Source organism: Alexandromys fortis, unplaced genomic scaffold (genome assembly GCF_014885135.2).
Source record: "Alexandromys fortis isolate MF-2015 unplaced genomic scaffold, M_Fortis_MF-2015_v1.1 scaffold_269, whole genome shotgun sequence".
Taxonomy (NCBI): Eukaryota; Metazoa; Chordata; class Mammalia; order Rodentia; family Cricetidae; genus Alexandromys; species Alexandromys fortis.
Window position 1 is genome coordinate 511,143 of NW_026068138.1, and position 27,526 is coordinate 538,668.

General features: G+C 46.9%; 2 protein-coding genes and 1 long non-coding RNA gene across 4 annotated transcripts in view; 1 reads left to right on the plus strand and 2 right to left on the minus strand.

Moving 5' to 3' along the window:
* Osbpl10 (oxysterol binding protein like 10) overlaps nucleotides 1-13,506 on the plus strand; it is a 229,427-nt gene extending 215,921 nt beyond the window's left edge. For both annotated transcript variants that reach the window (XM_050126557.1, XM_050126559.1), the window contains 5 exons: nucleotides 700-1,171; nucleotides 6,642-6,828; nucleotides 8,857-9,039; nucleotides 10,462-10,615; nucleotides 12,443-13,506. In XM_050126557.1, coding sequence (XP_049982514.1) covers nucleotides 700-1,171; nucleotides 6,642-6,828; nucleotides 8,857-9,039; nucleotides 10,462-10,615; nucleotides 12,443-12,487 — 1,041 coding nt within the window. In that variant the 3' untranslated portion in view covers nucleotides 12,488-13,506. The remainder of the gene's footprint in view (nucleotides 1-699; nucleotides 1,172-6,641; nucleotides 6,829-8,856; nucleotides 9,040-10,461; nucleotides 10,616-12,442) is intronic.
* On the minus strand, nucleotides 6,839-18,601 carry LOC126491133 (uncharacterized). The gene is made up of 3 exons (XR_007589320.1): nucleotides 17,327-18,601; nucleotides 12,364-12,519; nucleotides 6,839-7,545 (listed from the first exon to the last, which is right to left on the minus strand). It is a non-coding gene; the product is annotated as an uncharacterized lncRNA (long non-coding RNA).
* A 3,831-nt stretch (nucleotides 18,602-22,432) lies between these two features.
* Stt3b (STT3 oligosaccharyltransferase complex catalytic subunit B) overlaps nucleotides 22,433-27,526 on the minus strand; it is a 71,448-nt gene continuing 66,354 nt past the window's right edge. Inside the window, exons 15-16 of the mRNA XM_050126556.1 lie at nucleotides 26,158-26,370; nucleotides 22,433-24,038 (exon numbers count right to left, since the gene is read on the minus strand). Coding sequence (XP_049982513.1) covers nucleotides 23,958-24,038; nucleotides 26,158-26,370 — 294 coding nt within the window. The 3' untranslated portion in view covers nucleotides 22,433-23,957. The remainder of the gene's footprint in view (nucleotides 24,039-26,157; nucleotides 26,371-27,526) is intronic.

The following is a 27,526-nucleotide window of genomic DNA, read 5'->3' on the forward strand; positions in this document are numbered from 1 at the left end:
CGTGCCCACTTAGACTCTCTTGGTGGTGAGACTCTGTCTGCCTGGCCTCCTGGACCAACAGGACACAGTGGCCCTTTTTCTGGAAGCACAGAGAGTGTACTGTCACTGATGTGTGTGTGTGGGGAGGAGACGAAAAAGAAAAGCCTATCTGGGCTAAAAAGATGGGTTAGCGAGTCAGGTACTTGAGCTAAGCCCAACGACGTGAGCTTAACTCCCAGGTCTCACATGGTGAAAGGAGAGAATCAACCTCAACAAGTGCCCCTCTGGCCACCATGTGTGCATCAGAAGAGGTGTGCCCCCTTAATAAATAAATAAGATGTAATAATTTTAAATAAGCCTTTCTAGGCTGTTCTCCCTTAGGTGACAGGAATGGGATGGGGGACGTGTGTTAGCCGAGACACAAGGAATTCACAAAGATGTGTGTTAGAAGAGCCTTCACAGGTTTTCCTGTTTTTTTTTTTTTTTCGAGAAAGAGACAGAGAGGATGAGTGAGTGTGTGTTCTTGTATTAACTAAGATGAGCAAAGAAGAAAATCACCCAGAACAGTCCTGTGCACGGAGGAGTGACCACTATCACTCCTAACCCCTCTGAATTGTCACTGATGCACCAGTCAAGGGCCTCACTCCCGGCCTGGGCCTCTGCAGCCACTCCTCAGACCAAGCAACCACAAGCCCTGTCGCCTTTGTGTCCTTGATGCAGGTGGTGCTCCCCACGTTCATTCTGGAGAAGCGGTCCTTGCTGGAGATGTATGCAGACTTCATGGCACACCCTGACTTGCTGCTGGCCATCACTGCTGGGGCGACGCCGGAGGAGAGAGTCATTAGCTTTGTGGAGTACTATCTTACAGCCTTCCACGAGGGCCGCAAAGGCACCCTGGCCAAGAAGCCCTACAACCCCATCATCGGCGAGACCTTTCACTGTTCCTGGGAGGTCCCCAAGGACAGAGTCAAGTCGAAGAGGACTTCTCCTGTTAGTTGCCATGAGCATCCGCTGGCTGACGACCCTGGTAAAAGCTATAAGCTCAGGTTTGTGGCTGAGCAGGTGTCCCATCATCCGCCCGTCTCCTGCTTCTACTGTGAGTGCAAGGAGAAGAGACTATGTGTCAACACTCACGTATGGACCAAAAGCAAGTTCATGGGCATGTCCGTGGGGGTCTCCATGATAGGCGAAGGTAAGCCACCGTCATTAATTGGAGTCTTACCCGGTGCCCTTTGCATTTGAGATTAGCAATGGATGCTTTGTGCATGTTTTATTTGTAAATGGGGGTGGGAAAGAGGGATGGATGTTGGACCAGTGTGGCTGATTTCCAGTGTCCTAAGTGATGGATGGAAGGGATGGGTCACAGCTTCTGTGCACACACTGTGCTTCTTCCAGAACCACCTTCTTTAGATGGCCGTGGATGGCCCTGAGTGTGTGACCACACATGAGTGTGTGACCCCCCGAGTGCATGGCCCTAAATGTGTTCGGTCTTGCCGGTGTTCTGGCTTCCAGACCATGAGGACAGTGGTTGCCTATGAAAGCTCCCCAGAGGAGTCCCTCCAGGCAAGTCTTTGGTCCTGTGCTGGGGTCCCACAGTGAGAATGGACAGTACCTTCTTATCTTAGGGAAGAGTTGAACGGTTTGTTCATTGTGGGAAGAAATCCGGCAAGGCCTGTTAAGTTATGGTGTGTGGATTCTGGGGAATTCAGCTCAGGTCTTCAGCTTCTGCTGAGCCATCTTGCCAGCTCTACTGTGCAATTTTTGAGCACTTACAGGTGCTAGGCTCTGCCCTAGGATGTAGGGACACTTGAACAAAGAGCTGAGAAAATATCCGCACACAGCTCGTCTTTCTGTGTAAGGAATGAGAGGGAGCCAGCGGAGTTCTGTGTTGAGTACTGTGGAGCAAAAGATGGAAGGCCTGGGAGGAGGCTGGGGGAGCTGTTAACGGATAGGCCATGCTGGGGGTGTGGCATTGTGTGTGTTAGATGGGGTGTGGGCCAGAGACCCGGCAGCTCCATGCCACCAGCAGCAGCCACCTGAGGAACTCATTCACAGGCCCCTACTCAGGTGAAACCAGCATTCTTGGTTGCTTTGAGGAAAATGATTTCAGATCCAGCAAGTTATTAACAGGCTTGGAGTTTAGGAAGACATTTAACATAGACGTAAGGGGCTGGAGAGATGGCTTGGCAGTTAAGAGCACTGGTTGCTCTTCCAGAGGTTCTGAGTTCGATTCCCAGCAACCACATGGTGACTTACAACCATCTGTAATGAGATCGGGCGCCTTCTTCTGGCCAGCAGGCAGACATGCAGGCAGAACACTGGACACACGATAAATGAACATAGATGTCAGCTTGTGGGGAAAGGAGAGTATAGAAAAAGAGGTGTTGCACTCTGACTTGACCTTAGCAACAGCCATGTATGTGTGCATGACTTTTGTGACTTCTCTAGTTATATCACAAAAGGTCACTAAAAATCATCCCCTTCTCTTTTCTGGTAAATGAGTTCTTGGGGTGGGACCTGTAGCGCCTTGGGGAGCTGTCTTAGTCACTGTTCTATTGCTGTGAAGAGACACTATGACCAAGGCAGCTTATACAAGCAAGCATTTGGTTATGGGTTTTGCTTACAGTTTCAGAGGTGAGTCTATGACGGGCATGGTGGGAGCATAGCACAGGCCGACGGGCAAGGTGCTGGAGCAGTAGTGAGGTTTACATCCCATCTGAAAGAGGAAGGCAGAGAGAGAGAGAGAGAGAGAGAGAGAGAGAGACAGAGAGAGAGAGAGAGAGAGACAGAGAGACAGAGAGATCTGGTATTTGAAACCTCAAAGCCCAGCCCCCAGAGATACACCTCTTCTTACAGAACTCAGGACCAACAGCCCAGGGATGGCACCAATCACCATGGGCCTGGCCCTCCCGCATTGATTAAATGAGAAAATGCCTTACAACTGGATCTCAAGGAGGAATTTCCTCAGCTGAGGCTCCTTCCTCTGATGACTCTACCTTGTGTCAAGTTGACACACAAAACCACCCATTTCAGTATCCATGCGAGGAGTGGGTAGCTGTGGCAGACCATGCTGGGCAACCCTACGAAGATATGACCACTCGTGTCCGGGCCTGGAGGTCACTGGTGATCTAGATGGCCTTTGTCTTAGGTACTGTCTAAGTGCAGACCCAAGGGAAACCCCTTCCAGCAGGATCTGGGGAGAGAGAGGGAATACAGGCATACAGCCGGTAATATTTGTGGGCTGTGTGAGGTAGCAGTCTGTGAGATCTCCCATGCTGGGGACTCCTTGAGTTTACAAGCTTCTGTTACCGATGGGTAATCAGAACCTGAGACACTTCCAGAAAGTTCTCAAGCTTACAGATTCGGGACCGTGTGAGGGGGTGACTAAGCAACAAGAGAATGGTGCCTGGCCCAGGTAACCTTTAAGACCTTCCAAGGGCACAGCCAGGGCTGCTGAGGCCCAGAGATGTGAGGGCAGGCAGGCCAGGGTGCCACCATGGGAAGTGCTGGGTGGATCCCCACAGAGTTGTGGTTGAGTGGAAAGCTCAGACAGGCTCGGTAGGGCCGAGGGAGGTCTAAGTTTGCAGTGACTGTGTCCTTGGGTCTTCACTGGAAAACAAAATTTGGGACCAGCAAGATGACTCAGTAGGTAAGAGGCACTCAGGAGCCTGAAAACCTGAGGTTAACCCCAGGACCCACATGGTGAAAGGGGAGAACTTCTCCCACTAATTATTTTCTGGTTGCTACACACACACCACATACCCCATACACACGCCCACACACGATATAGAAATAAAATTAGAAAAAAATGGATTTGGGTTATTCTAGTTGATTTTATTACTTATTCTAAACCCCCTACAGATAGTTCCTTAGTTGCTTTGTTGTTTAAAACAGAGGCTTTTTCTATAGCCCTGTAACTCGTTATTTAGTCCAGGCTGGCCCTGAACTTGCGGTGATCCTTCTGCCTCTGGCCCCCAAGTGCCCAGCACAATCAACTCTTTGTAGATGAAATAAAGAACACTTTTTTTGTTTGTTTTGCTTTGGTTTTTTTTTTGTTTTGTTTTGTTTTCTAGGCAGGGTTTCTCTGTGTAACAGCCCTGGTTATCCTGGAACTCATTCTGTATTCCAGGCTGGCCTTGAACTCACAGAGATCCACCTGCCTCTACCTCCAGAGTGTGCCACCACTGCCTGGCTGTACAGGTATTTTCTAGAGAAGCTCCCAGCCCTAGGCTGCTGCTTGTTTACCTCCTTATTGATAATGCACTCTAGAAAGACTTCTCTGTTCAACCATCCATTCACCTGACAGGTGACCGCCCACCTTGGTGTGGGCTCCAGCAAGCCTGTGAGTATCCAGATGTCCTGGTTAAGGACAGGCAGGAGCCCCACAGCAGACACCAAGGCTGTGGGAGATGCGCTGCCCACCCGGAGGGGGTTATTGTCTAGTTTCCTTTACCGTCGCTGTAGTAAACACAAAAGCAACTCAAGGGAGAACGTTTGTTGGGCTCACAGTTGCAGGTGACAGTCCATCATGGTGGGGAAGTGGCAGCAGGAGCTTGAGAGAGCTGGGCACACCGTGTCTCCATCGGAAGACAGCAGGAGATGCACATTGGTGCTCACCTCGCTCTCTTCTCAGTTGGTTCAGGACTTCGGCCCGTGGCACAGCACTGTTCACATTCCCACTTCAACTGCCCAGTTAAATCTCCTCCCGGGCACACCCACAGGCCAGCCAGCCTGTCTAGACAACCCCTCCCCGAGACTCCCTTCTAACTGTTCTACATGGGGCCACGTCTACACTGAAAAAGAACCCTCAAAACCAGCGAGTGGCCATTAAACCTGCAGTGTGTATGGAGGCCTAGAAGTGACTGGAACCTCCTCCCTGTCAGAACACCTCTCTGGGGACATGACTGGAGCCTGAGGAATCCAGGAACTTAGAACAGAGACTAACAGGACCACGCTGGTGACTTTTTCCCCTTTTGAGGCGGTCTGGTTTCACTCTATCACCCAGGTCGGCCTTGTGTTCTTGGTCCTCCTGCCTCAGCCTCTGGATGACAGGTGTGGGCCACCTGTGATTTCTCTTTTCAACCTTCTAGCTCTAGCCTTTTGTCTTCTTAAGCTGACCAGTCTGGGAAAGTCTTACACAAACGTAGGCTTTGAGACAGGCGTTCAGGCTAGCTCCTTCTGAAAGGCTCTGGTCAGAAGCCCTGATGATAGTGTGTGGCTGGGATGATGGGGATCGGGCCACGGGGAGGGTGTCTCTCTGAGGCACAGAAGGAATGTCAAGGTCATAGAACACAGGAGCCAGAGTTTCTCTTTTGGGACAGAAGTCATTTGGGTCAAATGCTAGAGGGAGCTGGAGAAGCTGGCGGGAAAAGCCAGTCTGTTCTGATACTGTAGGTTTTGGGTCGGGTGGAAGAAGGCGGCTTTCATATGTACAGTAAGTGTCCTCGGTTGTATTCTCCGTCAGAGGTGGGATTAACTACGGCCTCAGCCCTCCTGTCGTGCTCAGGTGGCTGTGAGCCTGCCGAGCTAGCCTCACTTGTTTCCACTCCCTCAGACCCTGGGGGTTAGCCTCCCTTCAAGCTTGGTGGTCGAGGCAGGTATGGCTCCATGGGTTCACAGAAGCAGGCACTTGGTCCATGAGCAGGAGTTGGAACCCTCGTGGCTTTAGCTGAGAGCCTGTAGTGTGTTGAGTGCACTGTGGCTCCTGGAACCTGGAGAGCTGGGTTCCTTCTCTCCTCACTGTACTGCAGACCTCTGGTCCCCCCCCTCACCCCCACGTGCATTCTTTCTTCTCCTTCATCTGCTCCCGCTCCTCGACATTTCTCCACTCTTGATTTCAGGAAACAAGGACTGGCCGTGCCCCTTAGGCTCTGTCTCAGCATCAGTTGCCCCCTGCTCGCTGTGAGATGTTGCAGGGCCTTGAAGGGCACCACATAAAGTTCTCAGGAGACTGGTGACCAGTGAGCACTCAGTCCTCATGGGGACTGTTGGCCAGTCTTCATTCTTGCAGGTCGGGGAGCCACGAGCCTTGGGAGGGAGCATCACAAGCCACTTTTGGTCATGTATATCCATTTAATGGACAGAGCTGTCGTGTGTGTAGGCTCATGGTACTCTTGATGGTGGGCGCCCTCGTCTCAGTACTGAAGGGGAGCAGGGAGCTATGTGCAGGGTGAGGTACTTGTTCATGGGAACTCACACTCCAGCAGCCCTGGGGCGAGACTGGAGCCTTTCCCTTCCTTGTGACTCTGCTCAGCCAGCACACCTCTGCACACCACCCTCACACAGGCTCTTTCCTTGATCTTCTCACTGAATTACATATGTGGGTCTGGGCACCTGTTTTATCTTATACCTAGCCCCTTCTTTTTCTAGGTTAACTTGTCCTGACAGGGTCTTCCTTGGCACTGGCCACCTCTAGCCTACTGCCTTGATCACAGCCACGATGCTGTCCCCTCAGATGACAGAGCAGGCCCACCTTGCTTGTGGTGTTTTATAGAGCTCTGCATGTTCAGACAGCAGAACGCGGGGCAGAGAACAGAGAGCTCTGTCGAGGTGGGAGGCACGGCGTTTGTTCCAGGACCCTCTTGGGGGTGCCCACCTGAGTGTTCCTATCCTTCATGCTCTCTGCCTGTTCCTGCTGGCCTGACTCTCCCTCTCTCCTGGAGGTGTGCTTCGGCTCCTGGACCATGGGGAAGAATACGTCTTCACGCTGCCCAGTGCCTACGCCCGCTCTATCCTCACTGTCCCATGGGTGGAGCTTGGAGGGAAGGTCAACATCAGTTGTGCCAAGACCGGGTACTCTGCCACCGTGACATTCCACACAAAGCCCTTCTACGGCGGGAAGGTCCACAGGTAGGAAGTGGCCAGGACTCTGGCTGTATTTCTCTTTGTGCCCGAGTCCCCTCACCCTTTCAGAAAGGAGACTTGGTTGGCACATCAGTAATCCCAGCAGTTGGGAGGCAAAAGCAGGAGAATCAGAAGTTCAAGGTAATCCTTGAGTACTAGGCTAGCTTGATGATCCATGCGTTCTTGTCACTTAAAAAACATTGAGTTCTAGTCAGGCAGAATGCCATGTAAGTCAAGTCCTCTGGAGGCAGAGCCAAGAAAATCTCAAGTTCCGGTCCAGTCCGGGCTACACCGCAAACTACAGGCTAGCTCAGATAACAGCGAGACCCTGTCTCCAAAAGTCAAGGGCTGGGGATGCACCTTACTGGTAGTGTTTGCCTGACATACACAAAGACCTGGTTCAATCCCCTGGTTGTCTCTACCCTAAAAAAGATGGCATTTCAGTAGATGAGTTGACCATCAAGACAGAGTGATCAGTTCTTGCTTGAAAAGACACCTCTTCCCCCCCACTTCATAGGGTAGGCTTTGGGGCCATCCCTACTCACCGTTTATGGGCAGTCTGATGTAATGCAGAAGACACACTTTATGGTGTAATGCTCTACAGGCACAGGCATTGTGGTGGCCCCCATTTCTCAGCTCCTGGAATCCTGGGCACCCAAGCCACAGACCATGTCTCCATCCTTAGAAGCTGGGAAACCAGGTCTCCAACGGAAGGAGAGGTTACTATTGGAGGAAGGACAGACTTATTCTCATGTTCTGACTGGAGCAAGCCTGCCATCGTGCAGACCTCAAATACCCAAGCTGCTGCTTCTTGGACTTTAGCTTGGGGACACACACAGACGCCCAATCAGCTCCAACTCCAGTGTACTGCTGAGGGTCTGTTTCTTGCCAGCATTCAGTTAACATGCTGGCATTTGAAAGATGATAGCTATATCACCAAAAGCATGCAGCTGTGTCTTCCCCATGAAGGGCCTTGTGCACCCTTGGCCAGCACACCACTCATACTTCGCACCAGTAGGCTTGTCCACCTGGAACCTGAATGGCTCTTAGGCCAAGAAAGGTGGCTTCCAAGCCTACATTTGAAAACTGGATACTCAGACCAGAGATAGCTCAGAGGTTAAGAATATTTACTGTTCTCACAGAGAACCAGAGTTCCGTTCCCAGCATCCACACTGGATGGCTTGCAACCACTTATATAACTAGCTTCAAGCAATCCGATACCTCTGACCTCCACAGACATCTACATCCCATATGTACATACCTCTCCCCAAAACACATAGGTAAAATAAATGAAAATAGGAAAAGCAAACGGGAAACTCAGCACACGCTGGGCCACTGAGTCCTGAGGACTTGCTCCAGGGGCATTTCTTCCCACTCAGACACAGATCCCTGGGTTCTCCAGATCAGATAGGGGACTTTAGTTATGAGACAAGCTGTCATACGTCCTAGACACCTTAAATCTGTAGTCCTCCGGGCCCTGCCCCAGATGCTGGGTTTACAGGCATGTACCATGATGCTTGGCACAGAACCAAAGGTCTTATTTAAGGATGGGGAAATTCTTCCTACTCTGGTGGTACGAGTGCAGCACCAGGAGATGCTGTCTGGGGAGTAGAGAATCTATTTCGATTTACTGCTGGATCATCTTTGTGACAGACGGCATTGTATATAACCACTTGCGAGTCTATCAGATCAGAGAAGTGGGTTCTAACCACTCTTACTGTTGATCATCTTCAGACCTGATTAGGATTTCATGTTTTTTCCCTCTCTTTTGTTCAATCTTTTTGATACGAGAACTACCTATCCACCTAGCCCTGCTCAGTCTTGGCCTAGATTCCCCCGCCTGTTTCCTAAGTGCTGGGGGTTACAGGGATAAGCCAAATCCCATCTTCTTTTCATGTTCTTATCAAGATTGCATCTTCTTCTAAGACCCAGTTTTGAGCCAAGCTGCAAAAACATTTTCTCTCCCTGAGCTGCCTTTAAGAGTCTCTGAACTAGAGTTCCCTTTGGATTCATTTGACTCATTCATTAATGCAGGGTCACAGCCGAAGTGAAACACAACCCAACCAACACCATCGTCTGCAAAGCTCATGGGGAATGGAACGGCACCTTAGAGTTCACCTACAGCAACGGGGAGACCAAAGTCATCGACACGACTGCCCTTCCTGTGTACCCGAAGAAGCTCAGACCTCTGGAGAAGCAGGGGCCCATGGAGTCCAGGTATGCCTGCCCAGCACAGCTGCCCCAGCTGCCTTCACTGAGGGACCCATGGGAAACCTCAGCAGTCAGCAGTACAGCTGATGGCAAAGGACCAGGAGTTGCTTTCTTTAGTCATTTGAATTTCTCCTGCTGGGTCCATTGGGGACAAGCACATGTAGCTGTCAGGTGCGTGGTTCTGCTCTTAAGAATGGACTGTCATCCACTGTCTGGCAGACTTGTGCCATCTGTCCTAAAAAGCTTGTCAACCCAACTGCCCTATTATTGGTTGACTGTAAATTAATCACAGAGTTGCTGGTAATTGGGAGAAGAACTTATGTAGGGAAGCAGTGAACATTTCCTTTTTTCTTTCCTTTTAAGATATTGAGTGCACAGGTGGGGAAATCAGCTCCACACAGCCTATGCTCCTGGTAGAAGCAGGTACAGCTTAGGGACCATTAGATTTAAATACATGAGGGGCAGTCCCAGGATGAGGTTCAGCCTCTGGGTACTTGGAACCCTGCAGAGAGCAGGGAAGGAACCTAGTCCTGGCGTTAGAGTGGGGTTGCTGTCTTTTCTTCTATGTATGTATTCAGACACAGTGCTTGGGCATGGCGGCACAAGGCCTGCCGTAACCACAACTCAGGAGACTGAGGCAGCAGCCTGGGCTTACACCATAAGACCCCATCTGGAAAAGCAGTTACAAGGGCCATAGGAAGCTGACTGTCGAGAAATTGCACTGTCTACTTGAAACGTGCCGTGGCTGCTCTATGCACCTGTCCCCACCATCCTTACTAGGTCCCAAGTGACATCAGCATAGCTTGTCCAGTTCTCTCAGCTCTGCTGTGGTGGCAGCCAGACTACCCTAGTGGGGGCCTCAAGATAATATCTGCCCATCAGCCCTCACGACCAGAATACTGTTCTGAGCAAAGGTCCTGTCTTGGGTCACAGAGGCAGGCCTGGAGTGGCCGCTCTCGCCACACCCTGTGCTAATCTGGCAACCTCTTGGGGGCACCCCTGGCTTCCTCTTGATGACCCCCCCCCCCTTCAAATTTTCCCAGTTTGCCATTCTGGGCTTTTCTGAGGTTCCCTGTTTTTCACACTCATTTGATGTTAGTTTTCTCTGCAAACTGCAGTTGCTAATTATATAGCCACCTGTGTCGTTGGGTCATGAGGATTAAGTTTCTCTAAAACATTTAGAGGGATGCCCGGGCGGCGGTACTCTGCCTGCTCTTTCCAGGAGTCTCAGAACACCAGGACAGGTTGTGTGGAGGCAGCAGATGTGTAACCAAGGAGCCCAGGGTCCAGCCCTGGCTCTGGTGTTTCAGGATGCCTTAACTGCATTTCTGCAGACAGCTGCCTAGATATCTTTCCTTCCCTGCCTGGCCACTGTCACCCCAATAGCTGGCTCAACCTGAAGGTTTCCTTTACTACTTTTCTTTCTAGGAACCTCTGGCAGGAAGTCACCCACTACCTGCGGCTTGGGGACATGGACGCAGCCACAGAGCAGAAGCGGCGCTTGGAGGAGAAGCAGAGGGTGGAAGAGCGGAAACGGGAGACCCTTCGCACACCTTGGCGGCCCAAGTACTTCATCCCAGAGGTAACCCTGCTACTAGGCTCTGGCCCTGAGCAAGGGTGCCTTGGCTTTTATGACTCCCACAGTTGGGTGGCAGAGGCTCTGGCTTGGGTCCCTGGGCTGGAATTTGAATTAGGATTTCCCTGATAAGATTTTTGGACCTCATCTTGAGGTCACTTCCCCTGCAGTGTTCCTCCATTCTGAAACCCTTCTGGCTAGCCAAGCCAAGGAGGGCACTTTGACCTGTTCCGCCACTATTCCCTCTCTACATCTGGGTGCCCTTTGAGCCTCCCCATTTGAGTACTGACGCAGAGCCTGACCTTCTGTGGGCCACATGGAAGGGTCATACAGAGCAGAGCTCAGTAGGGTCCTCAGCCTGAAATGCTAGCTCCTATCCTACCCCACTCCCACAACACAGGGTAGCAGGCAAGGCGCCCAGCGTTCCTTTGAGCTTGCATTCCTTTGAGGTCAACCTTAGTTTTGCCTCCTGTGGCTGTGGCAACTTAGAGGAGAAAGGGTCATTTGGCTCACAGCTCCAGGTCATAGTCATCATCCCTTTGTCTTAACAGCTTAGGATCTCATGGTCATGTGATGAACATAACCCAGGTGATTCTGCAGCCAGGGCCACAAGCCTGCCTAATAGACAACCCCTCCCTGGTTGATTCTAGATTGTAATGGGTTGTTCAGGAAGTAACAGGGGTAGGGGACTAGGGATAGACCCTCCGTTTATAGGCTGCTTCCCTGGCACCACTGGATGTGGAGGTGCATTAGAGGCTCAAGGTCATCCTCAGCTGTGTGGCAGTGGCTTGGAGAAGAAGGCTAGTGAGTGGGAAGCTCAAGCATCAGTCTCCCATCCGGATCACATTGATTCTTTGTGAGGAGCCAGGACAGAGTTTTTAACGAGGATTGCAATATTTGTATGCTAAGGGTTTATACAAATTTCAATCCCAGGAGCCAATCAGAATGGATCAGTGGGGGCCAGGTGCTAGTCTCTAACTCCCACTATGAGAATGGATTGTGCTTTCTGGCTCTGGGGTGATAGCTAGGGAAGCCTGGTGGGACGGGGTGACCTACGGGCAGGAACAGGAGGCAGTGGCCGTGGCTGCCTGGCTGCAACTTCAGACTTGATGGTACTTGGGAGACTGCCTTGAAGGGTCTCCTGTGGGGTGGGGGGTGGAGGGGGCTCACTCAGGGGACAGAAATCCTTGAAGCCTTCCTTGAGGTGAGTCCTGTCTTTGAGACAGCTTGCCTGACTGATGTGGAAATTTGTTCTCGAAGTTCTATCCCTGGGGCTTGATAAAAGCCAACCGATCTGTAAGAGGAGGACTGGAGATACCTATCACCCTGATACCAGGATTGTTGTCCTCTGCCTTGTGCAGTCCCTTCTGGGTTGTCACCCGCTTACACGTGCCATCAATTTCTCACCTGGCGACTGAGGGGTGGGGTCCCGTGGCGTCTGTCCTTAGATGCATTGTGACAGACACCTGTCAAAAAGTCTCATTTTTGGGGTGGGTGGATGTTTCATGTTACCTTTCCTTTCCCTTTGATTCATCTACCCTGCCTCTCTTCTGCACCCCGCCCCCCGTCTCAGAATTTTTTTGCAAAGTCATCTAGAGAGAAACTGTCAAGACCCCACATTTTAAAAGCAAATGCGTCTTCCTATCTCAGCTGGGAAGGGGAGAAATGTATCCTTAGATAAGCTCAGCAAGTGCCAGGGTTGAGGAAGACTGGCTTGGAGGAGAGTTGTTGGCCTTGGCCAGTCTGAGGCTCACCTGGCTGGCTGGGAGGGGTCCTTGCTTTTCAATTCTCAGCTGTGAGATCCTACTGTCAAACCTCCTTCTTCTCTTGCAGGGTGATGGCTGGGTGTACTTCAACCCCCTCTGGAAGACACACTGACGGGTGGAGGTGCAGCGCTGCCCTCAGTAGGCCTGAGTTTGTAGGAATTAAAGTGGTACAGTATCAAGGTTCTGTTGGCATTTTTGCTGAGCCTCTTGTTAGCATCCAAGTCAGAGGGAGGGGTTCTATACTGTGAAACATGCACCCCAAATTCTGCCTGAGGGTTTATTCGAGAGCCAGCTGAGGCCTGTGTGTGCGCGCACAGCACCTGCCATGGCTGAACTGGGTAATCTTGAGCTCCTTTTTATTCAAGAGATTTGATGTTTTCTACTTTCCACTTTGCCAAGGTAGTTTTGCACTTAAGGTCTTTTCCACTAACCTCACTCCTGACATGTGCAGGTTGAAGTGGCACAGCCGGCTGAAGTCTCTGTCTGAAAGGGGCTCATCCCTGGCAGAAGGGGAGTAGGCACCCTTTGCTGATGAGTGTTATGACTCAAGTTCACGCCCAGGAAAGAGCAAGTAGGCTTTCCTGTGGCTGCTGTGGGTGGCTCTGGAGCAATCAGAGTCAGGCCCACCAGGTAGCTTTCGTCCATCTTTCTGGCACTTTTCATGCCGAAGCATGAGCATCTGTGCTCTGCCCAGCAGAAGACAAATCACACAGTCATGACAAAGGGCTCTGGAAGTTCAATACACGCATGCGTACACTACATGGACCGCCACTGCCTCATAGCTAGTTGGGAAAAGAGAACAAATAGTCTGTATCTTTCTTAATTTTGACCCAAACTGCAAGAAAGCCAATGTAACTAGGACACACGAGTCTCCATAGTCCCAGAATCAGTCTCCAGCCTTTGCACAGGAGGTCAAACACAGAACCAAACAAAATCGAGAAAAGCAAAGTCTGATTGGACTTCTGTTGAGTGCTTAATTTATTTTTTACCTTGCCACTCCAATGATATTTATAAAATCCAGTAGCATGAATGCTTCTCTGCAGTAATACTAATTTTGTGCCTTTTGTCTGCTTTCTTAAGACCAACTGTTGACACTTTGTAGATATTAGACAAATATATTTCCATTAAATACTCTTGTGTCTGGTGTGTGTGTTATTTTTAGGGATTCAAAAGTTTTGATTGGTAGGTAGCTTTGAGTAATCTCAGTTTTCTTGTTTTGGTACTGCTAATCACAATAACTATATTAAAAGTTTTTTAAAATTGAGTTATGTATGTGCACGGAAGTGCAGTGCCTGAAGAAGAGGGTGTTGGATCCCTTGGAGCCAGAGTTGCAAGTGGCTAAACATGGATGCTGGAATAACCAGTCTTTGCAAGAACAGTACATCCTCTAAACCAATGAGCCATGTCTTCAGTCCCCAACACTGTTTACATCCATGAAAAAGCCCCGGACCAGCATCACTTAGGGGCTACTCTGAGTTCTATGAAAGCAAATGATTATGAGTACCTTGTTTAGGGTCAACCTGAGCAACACACTCCCTCTCTAAACAACAGCCCTGGGAAGAACTGTATGCCTGGATGGAAAGAAATTCCTAGAAATACATCCTACTAGGAATGAACCATGAACTAAGAAATTAGAATGGATCTATAAATAGTAAGGAGTTTAGATCAGTGACTTAAAATCTCCTAAGCAAAACATGCCAGGTCCAGATGGCCTCTTAGATGAATCCTGCCAAACATTTAGAGTTACACCAGACATTCTGGATTGGCCTAATTTGTCAGATGATGCTCAATACCAAAGCAATAACAGATTAAAAAAAAAACATTCTGTATCAATACTGGTTCAAAATTCCTTAAATACTAGTGCAGCAAATTTCACAGCCTGTTTAAAAGGGTTTTACACAACAACAATGAGGTTAATTCTTAGATGGCAAGGTGGTTGAATGCATGAAAATTATCAGTGCAACATGCCATACATTAATAAAGAGGCAAACTACAGTCATCTGAACCATGTAGGAAAAGCATTTGACAAGATTCAATACTATTTCACAATGAAATAGTATTATATCCCCAAACCCTACAATCATTACACAGGTGAGAAGTTAAAAGCTCTTCTACCAAGGCCAAGAACGAGGTAAGGATCCACTGCGTTCGCCACTGCCATCAACACACTAGCAGTTCTAGGTAGTGCGATCAGGCATGAACAAGAAAATGATCAGCTGAAAAGGCGGTCTCTTTTGGTACATGCCGTGACCTTATCTAGAAAATCTAAGACTACACCAAAAATTAAATTCTACAAAAGTAGGTCATGCTTTCTTGCTTTGAATGCCTCTTTTTTTTTTTTCTTCTTCTGTGAAGTGGACTTTGAAAACAGCTACCTATCCTAGTATGTTCTGCGCCAATTCCACATGCTGGCTCCATGTAAGGGCAAAGCTTCACAAAAAATCCCAGCAGCCAGTCCAGGCCCACTCTCAGCCAGGCAGTGTATGCTGTTTTAAAATGCCATTTCTAGGGCTGGAGAGATGGCTCAGTGGCTAAGAAAACATACTGCTCCTGCAGAGGACCCAAGATCAGTTCCTAGCATCAGCATGTGGCTCACAACCACTAGTAGCGCCAGCCCCGGGGCATCTGGTACTGTTTCTGGCCTCTGTGAGCAAGGTCCTTACCCCCTGCCCCGAATAAATCTTAAGTTTCATGGAATCTTGCTCCAGGTTCTTAGATGTTATGAAGCCACATTATCGTCCCCATAATTTCACACCCTTCAGATCTGGACCTGATGGAACATCTCCCCCTCACCACCCTGGCAGCCTCAGGAGCACTGCCTGCACCTCCACAGCTCACCCCACCTTACCTGAGGCAAATGGAGCTCGGTTCCCCAGGCAGCTCCCCAACAGGTTAGCATAGCTCTGCCATCTCCTGAACGGAGGCTTGTCACTGGGCTGTTCCACACTGCAGGCAGGACAAGGGTGAGCAAACCCAGACAGCATTAACCGCCACCTGAATATGGCTGCTCCCTGGAGACCCTGGTCTTTGGTCAGAGCTCCCAGTGTCCACTCTGGTCAGAACTGTCCTCTAGCCGTGTCAGTTCTGAGGAGTGAGGAAGGCTGGGGGCTGTCATCTCACTCCCTTTCCTTTCTCTTGGGTGCAGTGCAGAGTTGTCAGCGGAATGAACCCTTGTAGAGGTGACTAGTCCAACAGGTCGCCCTGGCTTCCCAAGAGCCCCATTCATGCCAAGTCCCCATTCCTTCTCTCAACTCTTCTACACTGACCACCATCATCCTGTGGGCCGTGTTCCTTTTCTGTGTGAATGCAGCAAGAACATGAAACAAAATATCCTAACTTACCTGACTCAGGCCATAAGCATGTCTCACATGTTCTTGTTTGGTTCCTTAGCTCAAATTATGTTTGGACTTTTAGTAGTTTTTCTTTATATAAAGAAACAAAGACACTTTTTCTTTATGTGAGCCTGACTGTCAGTTTCTTTCTTTTCACACGCAACCATGTGGAAACCCCAGGTTGGTGTTGGGAGTCCTCTTCAACCACTCTTCTCTTTTGGGACAGGCTCTCTCAATCACACCCACAACTTCTGAAGCCAAAGCTGCTGGGCCCACGGGCGGTGGCTGCACCTGTGTGGTGTCTGCCTGGGTTCTAGTGTTCTGAACCCCAGTTCTCTTGCACAAGTCCTTTCATTGTTGAGCCATCTTCTCAGCCCGATTTTGCCTGGTTTTGACAGCCTAGGAGAACGGGGTCTAATGAGGGTATGTGTGCCTTCAAATCACACTGATGCCAAGCAGGGAAGTCCCCATCAGCATGAGTCCTCCTTTGCACGCACACTTTCCAACATGTACTTTGGCGAGCCTGGTGGGTAGTACGTTTGTTTCCATTTGCTCGCCATTTTGATTTCTTCTGTCAAGAAATCTCCTGTGTGTAATCTGGACATGAGCTCCTCCATCAGATACATGGTAGAGGATGATTGCCCTGTTTCATCAAGATGCTAGAACATGCCTGTGGGCCACTGGACAGAGGCAGAATTTGCACTGGCTGACTTAATGACTTTGTAAGACTACGGTGTCAGGATGGGGTTGTTTAAGGACATGCGCCAGATCAGTCGGATAGAGAAACATCACTTTGAGATCAGTTTCCAGCACTGGGCCAATTAAATGGAGGAAACAGACTGGTGAATAAATATTGGTACCCAACTGCTGAAGCAAAATTAATTAAATCCTGCACAGTCAACACAATAGAGCACATACCTATTGTGAGGCTACACACCCAGCAGACAGGAGCTGGCAGGTTTCCCTCCTTGGAGAGGGTGGTCACTGAGGCTGACTAGTGGTCATCTTCTGCAATGTTTGTCACTGTGTTTTTCTTCATAAGCTAGAAAGCCATTTTATAAAAATTTCCAGCAGTTAACAGACCATGCTAATCTCTGCTGCTCATGGTGGCTTTTAACAGTGAGCACAGCGCTCAGCTAGCTGCCATGTGACCTTCAGTTTGGTCCCCATCCTTCACCAAAGCCATCTCAGGAAAGCAGACACCCGATATTCCAACCCAAGTGCCTCCAGGTTGCTGTCCGAATTAGAAACAAGGCCCCAGATATGTCCCACTTTCTAGTAAAACTGAGATTGTGTTGAGGGACACAAATTAGCTTTGGGTAGTGTTCACTGAACTAAGGTGGCGGAGAAGATGGAAGAAACAGGTGTTGCATGTGTTCTGGGATCCAAAGGGACAATTTGTTATGTTAGTTCCCTTCTGACAGCAGAAGCCTACAGCATGGATCAAAGCCCAGCAAAGATGGCTGGAAAATCTGTACACAGGAATTCTATTGCAAAATAACACAGGGCCTTTACCACCAGGCCAGTACACCAGAGAAGATACACATTTTGAGATAAAGCCAGCATTTGGGGCCATTTTCCCTTGGATATTGGCAGGGGCCAAAGAGAGATGTTCATACCTTTGTGGGATGAGCAACAATGTTTGTATTTCCACATCTGGCTGAGGTCCTTGTACAACTTCAACTTGGGAGCAATGATGGCAGGCCAGCTTTGTATACAACATTCAGCCCTTCAACTGGGTTTGGAGTCTGGCTTTTTAAATTCCCCTAGTTCTCTGGCAGATAATCTTCTGAAAAGCAAAATCACAACAATGGCCTATACTGAACCACACAGCTTCTTAATATAATGCTCATCCCACCAAAGCCCCCATACTAAACAGATGACAGACAATAACCAGCAGGAAAAGCCCAAGCAGTAGAACACAGGCTCTCTAGGTACTAGAATTAGGAGTACAACTTAGATACACTCACTGTTAAGAATTTCTACAGGTCAAGGCCGATGAGATTGTTCTGTGGGTAAATATAAGCCTGGTGGCCGAGTTTGAGTCCTAGCACAGAGAACTGTAGAGACCTGACTCCAGCTACCCTGTGGTTGAGACATGGTTTCCCTTTGTAGCCCTGGCTGTCCTGGAACTCTCTCAAACTAAGAAATCACCTGCCTTTGCCTCCCAATTACTGGAATTATAGAAGTGTGCCACTACCACATGGTTTAAAGACTTAGTCTTTAAAAAAATTTCAAATATTTAAAAAGTTCTAGGTCTCTTAACTCTAGGTTCCTATAAAATAAGAAGTTAAATACTTAATTTCTAGAGGGATAAACCATGACAGTTACAACTGGAACAAAGTAAAACCAAAATCCAGCTGTTATAAATAGCTCAGTGTCTGACATTTGGGACTTATCTCTCTGGTTCCGCCAGTAGCAGCATATGCAGGTTGTCTTACAGGCTCAGGCTGGCATTACCTGATACCAGCTACTGTTCATGATGGTTACTCCATGGGCCTGCCCTCTTTAGTCTGCTCGTTACAACTGAGGATGCACTGTCAGTGATCTGGCTTCTCCTCAGGGATTCCAACCATGCTACATGGCACTAAGCCTCAACTGCTTTCCATGACCCTTCCATGCCTGCAATGCCAGAACATCTCTTTCACATTACTGGGTTTGGCTACCAGCATGATATAGCCTTGGCTTCCTCCGGAATACAGCTTCTGTACGCTGACCCTGAGGAAACACTTCCAAGAAGTGATGCTGGTCTCTTATTGATCACGGATGATTCTTCAGTCCCAGATGATTAACATCCACTGTCCCAGAAAAGCAAAGGTTTCTTAGAGGAATCAACAGATTCTTAAGTAAATCGCAACCATGGTTTCCCTCTTACAATCCAATCCAGGCTTCCATCATCTGCATTCCTCTCAACACTCGTATCTCCCAAGCTCCGACAGAATAATCCAAAACTCTGAGCACTCAATGGCTTTTCTAGTCCAAAGTCCCAAGCACCTCTACAATCCTCCCTGAAAACATGGTCAGCATGTCACAGCAATAGCCTACTTGCTGGCACCAATTTCTGTCTTAGTCTCTTCTCTGTTGCTCTAATAAAACACTGATAAAAAGAAAGGGCTGGCAGAGGCAGGTGGATTTCTGAGTTTGAAGCCAGCCTGGTCTACAGAGTGAGTGCCAGGACAGCCAGGGCTGAAGAAGAAAGGGCTTATTATATCTTATTATATTAGAATTTATCCCTGAAGGAAGTCAAGACAGGACTGCAAGGCAAGGAATGAAGCAGAAAACAGCTTTTTACTGGACTGTTGTTCTACACTCCAGGACCACGTGCCCAGGGCTAGTACTGCCTACAGTGGGTTGGGGTCTTCTCCATCAACCATTAATGACCCACAGACATACTCATGACAGTGTGATGGAACCCTTTTCTCAGTTGAGGTTCCTCTTCCTAAGTGACTCTAGCCTGTGTCAACTGACAAACAATAACCAGCATACCCACAAAGACATAAGATAAAAACAAATCTTACACATCTGTACTATCATGGTGGTACATGCTTGCAATCCCAGATGCAAGAGGGCCATGAGTTCAAGACATACCTAGTAAGATCCTGTCAAACACAGCTCAAAACAAAACCACTCATGATTAATTTGCTTAATTTGATCAAAGATATCTGTAGGAATTATACTCAGGGGCAAAGGAACAGCAGCTTTCCCAGTGAGAGAGAGAACAAGACAAGGATGCTACTGTTTCCATGCAGTGCTCCCTCCACCGGATACCTGTCTGAGCTGGTGCGCTGGAGCAAAACGATGACATATCCACTACAAGGAGAGAAATAAAACAGTCATTGTGTTTTCTAAGTTATGATGCCAATCATACATAACCTCTGAATAACTGCTAGAATGCTGGTGACAAGGTCAAGAACAATTTCATTACGTAAAAACATGCTTCTATAGTCAAGCAAGTAGAGATTAAAATCTTCGACAGTATTTATCAAAATTCATACACCAGGACACCAGATAATAGAAGCCATGAAAATGTTAAAGACTTAAAAAAAAACCTGTCAAACTTTTTTTTTTTTTGAGCCAGGGTCTCAGGGTTGTCCTTGAACTAACTATGAAGCTGAAGATAATCTGAACTCTTACATCAGCCTCCCATGTGCTGGGATTATGTGTGAGCCATCATGGTTAAAATACAAGCAAACACACACACACACACACACACACAATTATTTATGTGTATGGGTCTCTGTGTCTATGTCCATTTGTGGGTACCTGGAGAGGTCAGAAGAGGGTTTCAGATCCCCTGGAGCTGTAGTTACAGGCAGTTGTGAGCTGCCCAGTGTGGGTACGGGGTTTTGTGCAAAAATGGCAAGCACTCTGAACCACCGCACTATCTCTCTGGTCCCTAAAATATAAACTTTAGGTATATGTGCAACCACCACCCCACCAGTTAACAGGCACTCCACAATGTACTCAACAAGGGAGTCAGGGTAGACAAAGAGCATCAAGTTCATAGAAATGAACACAGGACAGGCACTGTCTTTATGGTTTTATGAAAAGATTTTTTAAAAAGTGTTACAATTTTACATTTATTACGTATGTGTCTTGGGGAGGGGTGTGGAGATCAGAGGACAAACGGAAGAGTCTGTTCTCTCCCTTCCATGATTGCATCCCGGGGACTGAACTCAGGTTTCAGGCTTCACAGCAGCTGCCTTTATCCACGGAGTTAGCTCCGGAGTGCTGAGATTAAAGGTGTGCGCCACCACCACCACCACCACCTGGTAAAGTGTTTTTCAACAAGGTACAGAGAGCCATATACATACAAAAGATTCAAAGAGATTAATCCCTACTAATCTGCAACATGAACATTGAAGTTCTCATAAAATACACAAACTAATAATTTTCAAAAGACAAAGAAACATAGCATAAACCAGAACACACAGCTCCCTCAGAAAAAGTGCATCCAAATGGACTAAATACAAGGAATCACCATCTGTTCTCACGGAGCTGGGTGTGATGGCTAGTAATCTTAGCATGGGATCAGTGAGTTCTAGCACGGGAGGAAACAGGATAAGTGAAAGGCTGACAAAGAAATGGAAGCAAGGCACTACCGCACCCTGAAAACCCAATGGTAGGCCAGCGGTCGAAGAAATGCGCACAGTAGGCAGCAAGTGGCCTAATCACCTTCTTGACATTGTTTGCAAATGTCCATTCACAAACCAACCAAAGAATCAATGTGTATATTTCATCAAGCTGCAAAGGTGATTATATTGATGAAATCATCCTTCAGTTGTGTCAAACAAAGTGCATCGGGCTTACAAAGGCTGACTAGGGCTGCCTATATACTCCATGATTCCATAGAAAAACACCGAGGTGAGAAGGCCATCAATCAGTCACTACCATAAAGGTTAAGAGGGAGTGGCTGGGAAGAGACAGAAGTTTTAGGAATGCTGCCTCTCTATTGTGTTGACCCTAACCCAGGATATAAATTCGCCTCCTCTTTTGTAATTCACCATGGCATATACACCTTTCATTTCAGTTCATAACAGCACTTCATTAGCTTCTTGTTCTCATGGTGTCTTACACACACAGCAACTGCAGGCTGCTGAACTACATGCCCATCTACTTCTCCACCTCTCAGTGGGCTTAAGGGCGGGCGGCAAGGCCAACATCCAGCAAAAACCACGGTAGGCAGCAGCTACTGCAGCCAGCTGAAAAAGAATGGAAAATCAGTCATACAATGCTGTAGATATACTAAACAGTACTGAACTGTGTCCTTGTGTGTATACGGGCCAGAGGAAATGTCAGTTGTCCTCTCCAATCACACCTCACCTCCGTTTTGAGATAGGCTCTCTCTCTGCACCTGAAGCTCAACAATTCAGTTACAACAGTTGGCCAATGACATTGAGGGATCCCTGTCTCTTCCCTGCCCCTAGAACCTGAGGGGCAGCCTGTGTGCTGGGGATCAAACTCAGGGCCTACGCAAGCACTTCACTGCCCGAGTCATCTCCCGAGCCCTGAATGTGGACTTCAGCACAATTTTTGGCTCTTGCATATTATATGCCAGGCAAGTATTTGCCCAGTGAGCAGCACCAAGGCTACAGTTTCTAAACAGGAAGCAACAGCCTATGGCTTGAAGGTCCCGCAGTAGAGACGATGCTTTCACGGTGTCCAGTCTTTGGCGTCCTGGTCATCGCTGAGGCATTCAGAATGCCGCCACTGCAAACTGAAGTAGGACGACAGTGTTGTGTGAAAGCTGAGTGCGGCCTTACTTACGTTCTAAGCACTGCCATGGAGCTGTAGTCAAAAGCTTCAGAGTCACAATGCCGAACTCCCACCGAAAAACTGTGTTAGTGATCACACATGGAAGAAATTTAGGTTTGGAACAATCTTAATCTTCTCACCAACTGACACTCCAGTGTGGTAAAACTACCACCACCTCACTTCTCTACCACAGCACAGAGAGCTCCAAACTGTCACCGTGCGCTTTCCAGGCCTGGCTGTGCAGTCTTGGAATCCTGTGAAGCGGATACTCCTTACAGTGTGGTCTCCTTCCCTTCCCCCAAAAAGTCACAACGAGGTATGTTGTATTCTGAGTAAAAAGGTGCAATTTGAAAAAGTGGTTTGAGTTGAACTTTTCCACACACTGACTAAAACCTTTGTGAGGTTGGTAGAGAAGATGAGGTCAGAACTCTGAAGATCCTTTCAAAAACAAGATGTGAAAAAGACAACACTTAACACAAAATCTGAATTAACTTTATTTCCCTTATGGTCAATAACTTCTCTGCATTGAATTGTAAAGCAACAAAGTAAGATAAAATCCCCCAAATGACAAGGTATCAGAAATCCAGATTTAGTTACACTTTATTTGTGAAAATGTTCAGCCTTTTTTATTGGTCTGTAAAAGAACCATCATCCGGGTCAAAAATGAATTCTAGAAATCAAACAATATTCTACACTTTGAAAAAGAAAATCAGCAGTAACATTCTCACGGAACATTGTAAATTACGGTTTCTTCATAAAAGGTTTATCTATTCTGCACTTTCCCACCAAAAGCAGTGGCATGTTGTATAAAAAGTTCTCCTGCGGCAGGAAACCTTTCGCTTTCGCTTCACTAAACAACTGGGTAATTTTTCAAGTCTGTATAAAGTTGCCTATAAGCTGGAAAATGAACATGGTCAATCTCCATTCATATTTTAGTGCATCTTCTGACAAATGTCACATTTGTAATAAAAGTAAGAAAATGCCTAGATAGCACTAAAGAGTGTTTCATCAAATGCTTCAGGTATTAAAAAACATGGAGCAGTGAACAGAAATTTGTGATGAACAAAACTGGTATAAAATGAGGAAAATCCAGGCAAAGTTTACAAATCCTTTGTCATTTAAGTCACAGAAATGAACTTTGGATACTTGTCCACTGTAAGGGCTTTCCCCTTAATCATCTGCATGTAAACATGGTGCCAATCCCAGTACTAAGGTAACAAAGCTATCTCAGCCAGCAACATTCTGTGTGTGCTTGCCATGATTCCCAAAGGATATAAATTTAGCCCTTAAATGAACAATGCATGAAATCTGCTCTGTAAGTACCTGGTGAAAACACTTGCTGACCGCAGTGCGGATGCCTGAACACAAACACCTATCTAGTCAGCTAATTACACAGAGGCCCACTGCCAGCAGTAGCTGCTCACAGTGGCACTGAGCGACACAGTGGACATTTGATGAAACATTCTTCACACCAGAGAAACAGGAAAATAAATAGAGTTTACGGAAGTACTCTCCTCTTAACACTTCTTTCCCAGACCGGGGCTAGTTTGCTTACTGGTCAAGACACTCTTGTTACATCTGTCATGTGTGTCTTACATATTGCTATTTGGGTAATGCAAACAAAATGCAGATCTTGTAAAAGGAAAAAAAAATTGACAAGTACGCATGTGCCAGGGACCAAATTAGAGGGTTCTTTGGTGCAATTAGTCCAAATTCTCAGATTTGAAGGGTAATATGTACCAATAATAATAATAAAAAAAATCTTCTGCCAGATGCTTACAGCATGGCTCTGTCTTGCTTCACATTACAAATCGAAAACAGTTGTTCTCAATAAATCAATTTAATTTTTAAATGAGGCATTGCCAGAAAATTTTGTACATTGACCTGGCCCAGCGACGGTTCTGTACCCTTGGTGCCGTGAAACAGGACATGAGCTGAAGGCAAAGACCGGTTCTCACAAGGACAACTGCTGCAAGTCAGGCCAGAACAGTGTGTTTAAACAGTCTTCTTAGAGATTTTCTTGCCTTTCTTAAAAACTAGCTTATTTTTAATGTAGCCACGCTTCCTTTTCGTAGTCTAGAAAGAGAAGAAAGCAGAGTATTAGTTCAGGTCTCCTACAGACTGATGTGCCTGTACACACCCAGCTTACTCTGGTATGGAGACTTTCATTAAGTTTGCTGCTAGTCTTGGGACATGACCCTTGAATGCTCAGTGTGAACCACTGCCATGGAAGAAGGCTGAGGTGAATATAACTAGGTCCCTGGCTGTAAGAGGATCCCCACAGCATCTCAGTCTCCCTCCTCAACCACTGGTATGCTCAGCGGTAATGATGACAGATCCCAAGCACCAATCTAAGGCATCAGAAGGGAATGCTACTGTTGGCTCAGCCTCCATGACAACAGGCTATGTCAGAAATACAAGTTAATATAGAAATTTTCAGAACCCCACTTGTCCCATTTGCAAATGAGGATGATTATCCACCTTCAAAACTTAAACACAAAAATTGCTTTGCGCATTGTCATATCCTTTTAGGAAGGAAACATGCCAAGATGAATTCCTTGAGTTTGTTTCATAAATCTTATAATTTCTTACATTATATATAGTGTATGTTATGTGTGTTTATGTGTGCATTTGGTTGCACATGCACACAGAGGTTGGAAATCAACCTCCATTGTTTTCTGCCCTGATTTTTGAGATAGCCTCTCAATGAACCTAGACCTCACCAATTTGGCAAGGCTGGCTGACCAATCAGGGATCTGTCTATCTCCACCAGTGCTGCCATGCCTTTCATGTAGGCGCTGGGGATCAGTAAGCACTTTACCCACTGTGCCATCTCTCCCGCCTCACAGATGTTTTCTGGTAGAAGACTGAAGCAGATATGGTGGTACAAACTGCTACAAGACCATCTGTGAAATCAAAAGAATGGCTACATCCAAGAATCTGAGGAAAGCACTGCACCATCAAGGAGCTAGGTTTTTACGCTAAATAAACTCTTCACGGAGGCTTCAAAACTCAGGTTAAAGACAGCCTGTTCTTCCTAGAAAAGGTACTTGAAACCAAGGCTGCTCTTGAGATGATCTCCACAACTCTCACGGTGGAGAGAACAAACTGCTACAAATTGTCTTCTGACCCCCGGGCCTCTGATGCTGTGGCATGCCTCCTCCATTCCTCAAATCAATAAAATTTTAAAACTTCTTAAACACCATACATCTAGTCAGCATTGTGGTACATGCACATAACTTCAGCATTCAGGAGGTGGAGGCAGGAGAATCCCTAGTTTCTGACCAGCCTAGGCTACAGAACAAGATCACTCCCTAATAGTAGTAAAATATACTTTTAACGTATAAATAACATGACCTATGCACTGACATATTTGGTGTGTACTGTAACAGTTTAACTGTTCTGGGTTATGGAAACACCTAAGTGTCCTGTGGAAAATGGTAACAGATCAGTTTTCTAATCAGAACTGTGCACCCAGAACCTGCCCACAGGACAGCAGCACTCCCTGACTGCCCATCACTTCCACCCTGCATCCACACCCTCACTGTCAACTATCTTTAATAGGGGAAGGTTGAGAATTCTACCCAACTTAAATGAGCAATAATAACCCCTAGTAAAAGACTTCCTAACTACCTGTTTATTAGAAAAGGACTACAAAGGTTTCCGTCTAATTTCTGCCTACAAGTTCTGTCATACTAATTACATCATAAAATAAATAGCTTAAAAATGATTTTGAGTTTTTGTTTTTTGCTTCAGAAGGTCTCACTCAACTATGTATGTACAGGCAATTTACTCAGCAAATAAAAGCCCCATTCAGAGTAAAGCTTGAATATAAATGTACTTTAATCGGAAGATGAGGAACCAATAACTACAATTTTTTGAAGTTTTGACTTTCATGCAGGTTTGGACAGTAATGGCTACAGATACTGTTTAGAAGACATCCCACTAATGGGCATGGCAGAGAATGAATGCCTCTAGAAAAACTTACTGGGGCTTGCCAATAACTAGCAGGCCACCAGGAAAATTGTGGCTTGAGGCTGCTTAAGTGCTCTCTGAGAAAGATTCTCATAGTCTTTTATCTTCTTGTATAAGCAGTCATGTTCTTTATGAGCAGTTTTCAGCATTTTCCATACCAGCCTACTGAACCACCAAGCTGAGGTAGTCTTCTAGCAAGATGTCATCACCAGGGACCTACCTTCTTTGACAAATACTTCTGTTTGGGGAAGATGTTGGTGACTCGAGGCTTGTGACCTAGAGTTTCCCTGTTGTCGGGTGCTTTCACTTTATATATCCTGACAAGCCAGTGCTCTGATGTAAAGGCTTCCTCCAAATGCTTGAATTTAATGTCCTTATTTCCAATCTCGGCATTACGGGTTCGGTCAAAACCTGGGGGTGTGCGAAAATCTAGCTGCAAAAGTAACACCAGAACTAAATGTCAGTCAGCCTTACAGTAAAACATGCAGTACTGCAAAACAGCAAGTGCTAGCAAAGGGTAACGAATGGCCTCCCTTAAGAAACAGAATGGAAGAATGCATCCTAACAGGTCTTTATACCCATGTAGGGAGAAATCATTTTTATGATTTCTAGACAAATCAGAATATGTTTCTCAGAATCCTTAAAAATAGATGAGTAGTTTAAGTGTGGTGTTACATGCCTTTGATCTGAACACATGAGAGGCCAAGGGCAGGAAGATCTCTGATTTGGAAGCCAGCAGCCTGGTCTACTTAGTGAGCTCCAAGTCAGCTACAGGCTGCCCTGCTGAAGGGACATGAAGAAGGAGCTTTCTTTCACCTTAGGCCTCCCAACAACTTTCTGTTTCATTATGCCACACAGGCTCCAGCTCTCATGCACAGGACTGACTTAGTCTAACCCCACCTTCTTTTTAGATAAAAGAAATACCCATATAAACAATCTTCTGATGTCCTGCAGGGGCAGCTCCAATAGAAACTAAGCCAGCTGAGCCATGGGAAGACTTAGGAGAAATAAAAGGGCAATGGGCACTCTGTAAGAGAGTTAAACCAAATTCATACAGACACAAACGTAAACTTGAAGACAAACACAGTGTAAAGGCAGACTGCAAAGCAAATAGGGAAGTTCTTGCTTGTCCTTGTAACAGAAAAATTGCACTGCCTGTGGTAACATGCATGCCTCTTAAGGTATGAAACCAACAGGGCCTAAATAGTTCATTAAGCCTAAAACCTCCTTCATGCAGAGAACTCACTGTTTATACCAGAAAAAACATTTTGTGGAGTAACTAATGAGACTCTTTTCCTAGCATGAGTTTGGATCCCATGCAAGTGCAAATGAAGCAAACACAAATAAAAATTTACATCTAGATTATTGTGGGCATGGTGTTTTGCTTCTAAAACCACCTACAGAATGACCACAGGTGAATAATGAAGCAGATACCCATTTATGTCCATCTACTATAGAGCAACACAGAAAGCAACGATATATAAATTCTCCTAGATCATACTAGCCATCAACACTATTTTACAAATAGATAAAAATGCTATCTATTTTACAAATAGATAAAAAATGCTATCTATTTTACAAATAGATAA